The sequence below is a fragment of the Hordeum vulgare genome, chromosome 7H, assembly GCF_904849725.1.
Source record: "Hordeum vulgare subsp. vulgare chromosome 7H, MorexV3_pseudomolecules_assembly, whole genome shotgun sequence".
NCBI lineage: Eukaryota > Viridiplantae > Streptophyta > Magnoliopsida > Poales > Poaceae > Hordeum > Hordeum vulgare.
The window spans coordinates 521,052,490-521,064,483 of NC_058524.1; the positions used below are offsets into that span (position 1 = coordinate 521,052,490).

Genomic DNA, 11,994 nt, shown 5'->3' on the forward strand with positions numbered 1-11,994 from the left:
CGGGCACTCTCAATGATATCAGTGTGTTGCAACGGTCTCATTTGTTTGCTAGGCTTGCTAGTGTTGTTGCTCCTGCGTGCAACTACCCTATTAATGGGCATGAATACACAAAGAGATACTATCTTGCAGATGGTATATACCCTCCTTGGTGCACATTTGTCAAGAGCATCAAAGAACCCAAAACAAAAAACATTGTGAATTTGCAAGGGTGCAAGAGGCAGCCTGCAAAGACATTGAAAGAGCATTCGGTGTTTTGCAATCTAGGTTTGCCATTGTCTGTGATCCTGCTCATTTTTTGGATAAGAAAACCTTAAAGAACATCATGATATGTTGTGTTATCCTGCACAATATGATTCTTGAAGATGAGCAAGGATGGAATTTAGAATTCTTTTACGACAATGTGGGTAGCCGTGTCAAACCAGCTAGAGACCCAAACCACATTAGAGTTTTTCTTCAGACATACAAGGAGATTGAAAATGCAGACACCCACTTTCAACTTCAGGAAGATCTCATTGAGCACCATTGGCAAAGGGCTGGATAGTGACTTATTTTTGTATTCATATGTAATTGTATTCATGACAAGTTTTGTATTGCACTATTTAAGTTTGCTACGGTTATTTGAATAATTATTTGTAATGCGGATGATTATTGTCTTATGTTTGATTCGAATAATTCAGTTTGTTTTCGATTGTTGAATTATGTTGTATTTGATATTTACGGGCTGATGATATGCGGAATGCAGCGGCGCAAAGAGCAGACCCCGCAAAGCCGATCTGTAAAAAAATATATTCCGCGAATATACTTTTTTACAGATCCGTTTGGGGGGTCTGCATCTGTGTCAGCCTGGGTCAGCCCGCAAAAGTTGTTTTGTGCGAACTGCAAACGCGTTTTGCGGGTCGATGGGATGCGGACGTGATAGAGTTGCTCTTATACAAAGGAGATTAATCAGGTGAGCACAAGATGAACATGTGCACACCGCAAGGTCAGAGGCTAGCAGCATCAAACATGTCAAGAAGCCGGGCAATCTTGCGTCTCCTCCTGGCCCTTTGCATCCTCTCCTGCAACACATCCATTTCCTCCTCCGCGTCCACCGCCGATGCATTCCTCCACTGCCTCGCCGCCGCCATCCCGCCCCATCTCCTCCACACCCCGCCCTCCCCGTCCTACTCCCCGCTCCTGCTCTCCTCCGCCAGGAACCTCCGCTTCGTCACGCCCGGCACCCCACGGCCTCTCGCGATCGTCGCCGCCGGGGAGGCCTCCCACGCCCAGGCCGCCGTGCGCTGCGGCCGTCTGCAGGGCGTCCGTGTCCGCGTGCGCAGCGGCGGCCACGACTACGAGGGCCTCTCCTACCTCTCCCTGGACCCCCGCGAGCCCTTCGCCCTGCTCGACCTCGCCGCGCTCCGCGCCGTCCGCGTCGACCCCGCGCGCGCCGAGGCCTGGGTCGGGTCCGGCGCCACGCTCGGCGAGCTCTACTACGCCGTGGCCGCCGCGAGCCGCGCGCTCGCCTTCCCCGCCGGGGTCTGTCCCACCGTCGGCGTCGGCGGCCACCTCTGCGGCGGCGGCTTCGGCACGCTGATGCGCAGGTACGGTCTTGCCGCCGACCACGTTCTCGACGCCGTCCTCGTGGACGCCAGCGGGAGACTCCTGAACAGGACCACCATGGGGGAAGATCTCTTCTGGGCCATCAGGGGTGGCGGCGGCGAGAGCTTCGGCGTCGTGCTGTCCTGGAAGCTCCGGCTCGTGCGCGTGCCGGAGTCGGTCACGGTGTTCACCATCCGTCGGTCACGAAACCAATCTGCCACCCATCTCATAGCCAAATGGCAAGAAATCGCGCCCGCCCTGCCCCCCGACCTCTACCTACGGGTCGTCGTGCATAACCAGGACGCTCAGTTTCAGTCCCTGTTTCTTGGCCGATGCGACCGCCTCGTCCGCCTCATGCGAGCTCGCTTCTCTGATCTTGGAATGGTTCGAGCAGACTGCGAGGAGATCACCTGGATCCAATCCACCGTGTACTTCGCGTTCCGCTCCAGCTCCAAGCCATTAGAGCTGCTCTTGGACAGGGGTACCAAGCCAGACAGCTATGTGAAAGCTAAATCTGACTACGTGCAAGAAGCAATCCCATGGCACGTCTGGGAGAGCACATGGACATGGCTGGCGAAGCAGGAAGCCGGGATCCTCATCCTAGATCCCTACGGCGGCGGAATGGGAAGCGTCGCGCCGTCTGCAACGCCTTTTCCCCACCGGAAGGGGAATCTATACAACCTCCAATACTACTCCTCCTGGTCTGAGAATGGAACAGATGCATTTGATAAGCATATGGCCTGGGTCAGAGGTCTGTACAAGCAGATGGAGCCATATGTATCCAAGAACCCAAGAACTGGGTATGTGAACTACAGAGACCTGGATCTTGGCAGGAATGAATTGGGCAGCAATGTGACCAGCTATGCAAAGGCTAGAGTTTGGGGGGAGAAGTACTTCAAGGGCAATTTTGAGAGGTTGGCAGCAGTCAAGGCCATGGTGGATCCTGGTGACTTCTTCAGAAATGAGCAGAGCATCCCACCTCTTCCTGCTGTAAAGGGATGGAACTCCATGTGATTGGAGGTTTGTCTTTCTAAGGACAACTCCAATTTTTGAAAAAATAAAGGATTTGAATGTGGCTGTTGTTTGGGATGGGTGTCAGATATGTGCTCTTTTAGAAAACCTTTTTCAAGTCCATGGTGATTAGATGGTATTATAGCAACTTCAATGGGGCGATCCATTTCATCCGCCGTCGTTCGTTTCGATCGGCGCAGACAAAAAAGATGGCCCAACGCGCCGACCCATTTCCAAAACGCGTCCGCGCCGATCCGTTTTGGGCCCAAATTTGGGTTGGAAATGCGTCGGCGCGGACGCCGCCTCCTTGGTGTTCGTCCCCAACCACCGCAGTCAACATTATTTATGACTGTTGGCATCCTCGGGTCCACGCCTCAGCGACCGCGGCCGCCCTTTTTTAATCCAAACGTGCAGTGGGTTCCGCCATCCGCTTTCAGAAGCGCGCCCGTCCACATCCAGCCACCTCCTCGACGACCAAAACCCTAGCACACCATGGTCGTCGGCTTCCCAAACAAGGGCAAGTCCTCGCTCTACCCCCACGCCATCTCCCCGCTGCCGTCTTCCAAGCCGGCTCGCCAACGTGTGAGTGTCCCGGTGCACTAGGCGCGGTGGCACTGGGAGCACCGCGTGCCGCTCCTTTACCCCGATGTGACGCTGCTGCACGGCTGGCATCTGGATCGAGAGAGGATTCTGGTGCCTGCAGCAGAAGCAGGCGCTACCTCGAGCACTGGAGGACGACGCACCTGCGGGTGGAGCGCGCCAACGGCCTTCGGCTGATGGAGCTGGAGAAGGAGGCGGAGGAGGAGCGACGGGAGGAGAAGGAGGAGGAATGCCTCCGTGCTGCTGCGCTGCCACCGTCACCAGCACAGCCCGCACCGGCGGGACAGCCGACGGAGGCGCAGGCAGGTGCGCTCTGGAACATGGCGTTCCCCTGGGCCGGCCCTGCGCCTACGCTGGTCGACCTCACCGGCCCCGACGACGATGCCGCCGCCTAGGGTTTAGCTTTAGTTTTTTTAATGTTTAATTAATGTAATACGGATGCGTGGACGCTCGCTGGCCTTTGTGACCGGCTTTTAATGTTTAATTATGACTTTGTTATTACTCCCTCCGTTCCTAAATATAAGCCTTTCTAGAGATTCCATTAGTAGACTACATACGGATGTATGTAGACATACTGTAGAGTGTAGATTCACTCATGTTGCTCTGTATGTAGACTCGTAATGAAATCTCTTAAAAGACTTATATTTAGGAACAGAGGGAGTATTTTCGTTATTTTTTTACACGCCGACAAAAATGAGTCCGGCTAGCGTTGGACGCACGCGTCGATCCAAACGCCGTAGCGGACATTGGTGTCCGTTCCGTCGATCCAAACGGACAGAAAACGGACAAAGTCGCCGTTCATTTGGATCGGCCCGCTGGAATTGCTCTTAAGTTGTTACAGGTTGATTCAAGCATTGTTTTTATTTGTGAGCAAGGTGCGTTACTTTGGCAATAGGAAAGTAATGGAGTTTATCCCCTCAGTCCGTATGTAGGAGTACCCAGTTTACTCATGTTCCTGCAGTTTGAAAACTTGGTGTGCTATGTTGAGTTACAAATTAAGGGTCTAGCGCCTGTCGCTAACCTCCATTCTGTGTGGAGTAGTAGTCTACACTGACAGGCGAGCGATCACTGACGGGCAGATGTTTCTACCAGTCGCTGGTTCTGTCCATCAGTTTGAGCTTTTTAGGATTTAAAAATAACATACTCCACAGTTCCACGGTCTAGCTTTTTAGGAGTAGTTTAAAAACAGCGCATTCATCACAAATTATACACTATTACTTTCTCTGTATCTAAATAATTGTGTTGGGTAGAACTACCCTAACTATAATTATTTGTGTAGAGGGAGTACAAGTTAACAAGTTTACAACACTTCACAGTTCCACAGGACATATAATTAGCTGATGCAAACTCAAACAGTGAATAAGCAGCACTTCTGCACAAACCCTTGATCTCGGCTCGAGTGGGAAATAACCAAAGGCCATTGCCTATGAAGGTGTGCGCCATTTTCTGCCAACCACGTTGCTCTAACTCCATTGTAGTGCAACCATTAGTTAACAAGTTTATGTGTGCTAATCTAGTTATTGCACACCTCAATGAAATTCAACTGGAAACCAAAGTAACTTAACTAGTAGAAACCATAAGCATTCTAGAAGACTAGATATCTTGGAGAAACAAGCATTCATGCACCTCTGTTCGGTGAAGTGAACAATTTTTTGTATGATAATCATATTTGAAATCATGCACCTTGGATCAAGAATATAAATATAATGGTGAAAAACGGTTTAGATCTGAAATCATGGCATTCGGGTCCTAGTGACAAACATTAAGCATAGTAAAGTCTTAGCAACATCAATCTCCAAACATAGTGGATACTAGGGATCAAGTCCTAACAAAACTTAATCGATTACATGATGAATCTCATCCAACTCTTCACCGACCAGCAAGCTAACGAAGGGATTACTCACTGCCGGTGGAGAGCATCATGGAATTGACGACATAGGAGGGTTGGTGATGACGAAGCACAAGATTCCCCTCTCCGGAGCCCCAAACGGACTCCCGGTTAAGCCTCCCAATGAAGAACAGGAGGTGGCGGCGGCTCCATATCGTGAAACGCGATGAAACTTCATCTCACTATTTTTTCTTAGAAAATAGGATTTTATAGAGCTGGAATTAGGGTCAGCAGAGCCACGTGGGCTCCATTAGACGCGAGGTCGCGCCAGGAGGGCTTAGCACACCCTTATATCTAGTGGGCGCCTGTGGCCTCCCCTCTGGTGGGTCTTGGTTTCAGTATTTTTTATTTATTTCAGAAAAGATCTCCAAAACGTTTCGTTCCATTCCGAGAACTTTTATTTCTGCACAAAAAAACACATGGTAATTCTGGTGAAAACAGCGTTAGTTCGGGTTAGTTTCATTCAAATTATGCAAATTCGATTCCGAAACAAAAGCAAAAGCGTTAGGAAAAGTAGATACGATGGAGACGTATCAACTCCTGAAGCATAACATGTTGCTTGTCCTCAAACAATTCAGTTGACAAACGAAAAGTGATAAAGAAAAAATTCACGAACTCTTTTGTTCTTGTTTACATATACATGCTTAGAGGGCAACCAGATTTTCAGCATCAATCATGACTAATCATATTAACAATAACCCTTAGAAACTATATTAGCTCATATCAATGTCATAATCAACCAGCGAGCAATAATAAGATAATTCAAGCGCCAACACTTGATCAAAACAATCATGATATAATATGACAAAAATATGACCGCAAAACATAAATACAGAGCACCTCCAAAGTTCAAGCACCGACTAGACATTCTAATTCATGGTAAAAGAGATCCAATCATACTGCAAACAACGACTAACTAGACACAAAGCATGAGAATGACATCAGTGCTCTTAGGTCTGGTGCTTATTTGAGAAGGTGATGACTCAAAGTAAAAATAAAATAGCATGAAAGTAAATAGAAGGTCCCTTCGCAGATGGAAGCAAGGATTTGCACAGGTGCCAAAGTTGAGAGCAAAAATAAGAGATAAAATATTTTGAGAGGTACACTCTTTCTGTCAACGTTACGACCAAGAGTTATCAATATCTTCCATGCTAAATAAACCGCTTAGCATGGAAGATAGTGATCGCCCCTAACAGTCCATGAGCGGTCGAGGCACACAAAACATAAGTTCATTTGAAATATTAGAGATGACACATGCAAATTCACATGGGACGGTAGGGTAATACCGCATATAGTTAGGTATAGTGGACTCACCTGGAATAGTTTTGTTTCAAGAATTTTGATGCACAAGCAGTATTCCCGCTTAGTACACATCAAGTCTAGCAAATAGGTTGGGAAGCAACCAGCTAGAGAGCGACGACAGTCATGAACAAGCTTTATGTTATCGTTGCATACTATCATGAGTAGGATATAAACACCATGAACATAAATATCGTGGAGGCTATGTTTGTTTTGATTCAACTACATGCGTGAACATGTGCCAAGTCAAGCCACTCGAACATTCAGACGAGAATACTATATCATCATACTACATCACAACCATTTTAATGCATGTTGACATCCATGATAAATCATTATCTACTCCTAGCTACTTAAGCATTGCATGAAAAACTATAATCTATAATTGTTATTGCAAACATGTTTGGTCATAATAAGCTGAATCGTAAATAATGGTCTAAACATGTTTACAAAAACAAAAACAAGTTGAGTTCATACCCACTTTTCTCTACCACAGTCACTTCATCGAATATCGTTATTATTGCCTTTCACTTGCACGACCAAACAAAATGAAAATAATAATAGTGCAAGTATCATGGACTAAGATGGAATCTGCAACATTTTATTTAAAAGGAGAAGACAAAGTAAATGGGCTCTTTATGAGATCAATAACAATGCATATGAAAGCCACTCAACATTTTCATCGTGGTCTTTCCCTTGGTTATAACTCAAATAAGGGAAAAGTAATTCAGAGGAACACACTAAAATAGTTTTGGAGTTTTTATTTATCAAGAAGAAAGCAAATTAAATAAGGGAAAACTAAAATGACAAAAACTATTTACACGGGAAAGCTCCCAACAAGTAAAAGAAGAAAAAAGAAATATTTTGGGGTTTCTTTTAATACTACAACTAAATTGCGCTAGAAATAAAAACCGAAAAGAAGTGAGAAATATTTTTAGATTTTCTTCAAGTTTTTCAAACACACAAGGAGAAAACAAAAAAATAAATCTAGCATGGATTATACAATGTAAGAGTGTGAACACCCATAACTAGAATATGCAAGCACAAATGTAAAGTCAGTGGGAACACGTACTCCTCCAAGCTTATTTTTTGTCCTAGTTTGGTAATCACCATCTGTAGTAATTGCCCGGCCTCATTTCGAGGTGTTTGGGCGGCGGCACCAGAGAATCCCACTCATAGGGCTCCTACTCGGCCTCTGCCTGGTCTGTCCCAGTAGGGAATAATATCTTCAAGCATAATCGTGTATCCATTCCTGGCAATAGAATTAGACAGAGCAAGTGCGCGCAATGAGATAATATCTCGGGTAACCTCACTGAAAACTAAATTATATGGAAGGTTATCCAAGGAATCATCACTCTCAATAAATTGGTGATCAACCATAGACTAGCGATCTAGATAAGCTTGTGGTAAAAGGTAGCCATCATGACAAAAACGGATGTTAAAGCGTTGCGCTAAGCGAGTGGCATAAATACCACCGTGGATTTTACCCTTAGATCTGTTATTGTGTAAACATCGAGCAATAATAGATCCCCAATTAAAGGTGTGATCAACTGATCATTATGGATTGCTCAGCGCAAAATGGCAAGGTCGGGAGCGCTAAGGATACCACCCTTCCCCCTAGCAGTTAAACACTTCATGATAAATAAAGCAAAGTAGTGCATTGAAGGAAACTGCAGGCTCGGGGTTGTGGCTTTTGACACGCCTCTTGTCTCACAGACAGTTAAGGTGAGCAGGAAATCCTCAAACTCAACCGGTTTGGGTTCTCTTAACTCCACGTGAGAGGGAATTAAACATATCTCACAAAATTCATTAAGCTGTATTTGGCGGGTTTCAGCATATATATTAACCGCACACAAGGTGGATCATGCCTATTTAGAAAATAGAAATTTTCAACAAAGGAAGTAGTGAGGGTATGGTATCACTAGTAGAAAATGGCCCATTTTCCCCTATTCCAAAGGCCCATTAGCCCTCGTTCTTGAACCGGGACTAAATGGTCGGGACTAAACCCAAAACCTTTAGTCCCGGTTCGCTTACGAACCGGGACCGAATGGTCTCCACGTGGCCGCTGCGGGGAGCCCGGGCAGGAGGGCCTTTAGTCCCGGTTGGTCACACCAACCGGGACAACATGGCATTCACGCATCAACATCTGGCCGGAGCTGGGTTTTTTTAACGCGGGGGGGGGGGTCGAGGATTAATTTAGTGGTTTCATATTGTGTTAGCTAGCTAATAGAGAGAAGTGTCCTCTCTTTCTCCGTGCTTTGTCGACGCTAGCTACTATACATACAAAGAGAACATGACGCTAGCTAATAGAGAGAAGTGTCCTCTCTTTCTCCGTGCTTTGTCGACGCTAGCTACTATACATACAAAGAGAACATGACGCTAGCTAATAAGAAAATGAAGGAAACCATTTACAATACTTGACATCTTTTACAATGCCTAACATCATCTACCTAAGATCCAATCACAAATAGCTCACATGGTATTCTCCGTCTTTAGGTATGACGTGGTCAAGAAAGAATCCCGCCAATTCCTTTTGAATTGCTCGCATGCCATCATCTGATAGGGGTTCATCCTGTTCTTCCAGATCTAATTTAAAGAAGGGGGTCAATACATGCATATATATGAATAAAACTCAACACAATTGATGGTAATATATAAAATAAAATTATGAATATTATTTACGTACTTCAAATTCTTCTTTAGAGATGCCCCGCTAGAGGTCGAGAGGCGAATGAACTCGCATACGTAGTATGCACATTTTTCAGTCCCACCTACCTGGTACAAGCACTTTATGAGAATCTATAGAGTTCAATCAAACTGATAAGCAAGCATCGTAATGATATATTGATGAAAATTTGAATCAATTAGAGATGCGCGGAACTAGCTAGTACTACTTACTAGGGGTGCGTAAATTGCAACTCTTTGGGTATACCGCGAACCTTATTCGTGAACTTCTTCCAAACCCTGCCAGGCAAAGAAAATGATTACTTGATATCACGAAATTAATGAAAGTAGCATGCCGGTATGGTCTCGGTATTGAGTGAACTTACTTCTTAAGCATTGCAGTCATGTCCGCATAATCATCGGGATCTTTACGTCTCGAGTCTAAGATAGTTACTTTTCCCACGTCAAGCTTAATGGATAGCAGAATAAAGTGGTAAGTGTGCACGCATATATAAGTAATCAATTACATTTACTTAACCTCGAGTAAGTAAAACCAAGTATACAGAGAAGACAACAACACTCACTTGAAGTTGTAAGGAAAGAGTATTTCCCTTTTGTTTTGATTTGCAAGCAGCGACTTTAGCAACTTAACCTCGATATCTTTGGTTTCATCTCGTACCGACAATACATTTACCGATTCTGGGCTAATGAACCCAACGTCGAAGATTCCTGCTTTTTTTAATTCGACGATCTTTAATCTGCATAATATATATAGTGAGGATAATTATAGATACATGCAATGAACGAGCTAAGCTAGAGACTTAACTATAGAAGTAATACTTACAAACAGTAGGAAGTCAGGAGTTGTTTGTCGAGGGCCAGTTCATTGTATAACTGAAATAACTCCTCAAATTCAACAAGCAGCACTGCAGCTCCGATGAAATCGTGATCTTTTTTCACTCTCATATACAAAGACTCTTTCCTACTCTCCCTGAAGATGTTTGATACGTCTCCAACGTATCTATAATTTTTTATGGTTTCATGCTATTATTTTGTCAAACTTTGGATGTTTTGTATGCCTTTTATATCTTTTTTTAGACTAACCTATTAACTCAGTGCCAAGTACCAGTTCCTGTTTTTTCCATGTTTTTGACCCCTTTCAGAGGAGGATTTTAAACGCAGTACAAACGAAACGAAATTGCCAAAAAGATTTTTTTTGAAACAGAAAAAGATCGGGAGGCCTGACAATCAGGGCAGGGGGCCACCAAGGACCCCACAAGTCCCCTAGCCGCGGCCAGGGGGGCCTGCACCTCCCAGGCTTGTGGGCTCCCTGGGCCTCCTCTGTCCTAGGTATTTCTCCTATAAATTCCCTAAAATCCCATAAACAATCAGGATATGATCGAAAGTACTTTTCCGCCGCCGCAAGCTTCTGTCTCTTGGATCTTCAATACAAAGTTCTCCATGATCTTCATGGAGATCTATCCGATGTAATCTTCTTTTGCGGTGTGTTTGTCGAGATCCGATGAATTGTGGAATTATGATCAGATTATCTATGAATCTTATTTGAGTTTCTTCTGATCTCTCTTATGCATGATTTCATATCCTTGTAATTCTCTTCGAGTTGTGGGTTTTGTTTGGCCAACTAGATCTACGATTCTTGCAATGGGAGAAGTGCTTGGTTTTGGGTTCATACCGTGCGGTGACCTCACCCAGTGACAGAAGGGGTAGCGAGGCACGTATCGTATTCTTGCCATCAAGGGTAAAAAGATGGGGTTTTCATCATTGGTTTCAGTTTATCCATCAACATCATGTCATCTTGCTTAAGGTGTTACTCTGTTCGTCATGAACTCAATACACTAGATGCATGCTAGATAGCGGTCGATGTGTGGAGTAATAGTAGTAGATGCAGAAAGTATCGGTCTACTTGTCTCGGGCGTGATGCCTATATGTATGATCATCACCTTAGATATCGTCATGACTTTGCGCCGTTCTATCAATTGCTCGACAGTAATTTGTTTACCCACCGTGATATTTGCTATTTTGAGAGAAGCCTCTAGTGAACACTATGGCCCCCGGGTCTACTCCACGCCATATTTTCAGCCTTACACTTTTTCTTCGTTTCACTTTCCGCCTTCAGATCTCACTTTGCAATCAATCTTGAAGGGTTTTACAACCCCTTTATAGCGTATGGTGCAAGCTCTTTGTGTTTCTGCAGGTACTCTGGACTTGACGAGATTCTCCTACTGGATTGATACCTTGGTTCTCAAACTGAGGGAAATACTTACTGCTCCTATGCTGCATCACCCTTTCCTCTTCAAGGGAAAAACCAACGCAAGCAAGTCTCCGTCAACGTGTCAAATTCCGGTGTTGTTGTTCGAGAAGTAGCAGAAGGATTTCTGGCGCCGTTGTCGGGAAGGATCAAGTCAAGAACTCATCCAAGTAAGTGTCGCAAACTCATCTCTTCCATTTACTTTTTTTGCCTCTCGTTTTCCTCTCCCCACTTCTGAAAAACAAAAATTTACAAAAATATCTTTGCCTTTTTTGTTTGCCTTTTCGTTCGCCCTTTTTCTCGCTTGCTCTTTGTTCGCTTGTGTGCTTGCTTGCTTGCCGAAGTCACCATGACTGAAAACACCAAAATTTGTGACTTCTCGAATACTAATAATAATGATTTTATTAGTACTATGATTTCTCCCGCCATTAGTGCGGAGTCATACGAAATCAATGCCGCTTTGCTGAATCTTGTTATGAAAGAGCAATTTTCCGGCCCTCCTAGTGAAGATGCCGCATCCCATCTTAATACCTTCATAGAGCTTTGCAATATGCAAAAGAAGAAAGATGTGGATAATGATGTGATTAAATTGAAGCTTTTTCCTTTCTCGTTGCGAGATCGAGCAAAAACTTGGTTTTCGTCTTTGCCCAAAAATAGTATCGATTCTTGGGATAAGTGCAAA

The 11,994-nt window shown here is 44.9% G+C and overlaps 1 protein-coding gene across 1 annotated transcript; it reads left to right on the forward strand.

The window, feature by feature from the left end:
• The first annotated feature begins 945 nt into the window (after positions 1 to 945).
• Positions 946 to 2,665, forward strand: LOC123407824 (berberine bridge enzyme-like Cyn d 4). The gene has a single exon (XM_045101051.1). The coding sequence runs from the start codon at positions 961 to 963 to the stop codon at positions 2,593 to 2,595; it is 1,635 nt and encodes a 544-aa protein (XP_044956986.1). The 5' UTR covers positions 946 to 960; the 3' UTR covers positions 2,596 to 2,665.
• The last annotated feature ends 9,329 nt before the right edge of the window (positions 2,666 to 11,994 follow it).

Excerpts from the sequence above, each read along its gene's own strand:
- LOC123407824 (XM_045101051.1), top strand. The coding sequence starts at position 961 with ATGAACATGTGCACACCGCAAGGTCAGAGGCTAGCAGCATCAAACATG.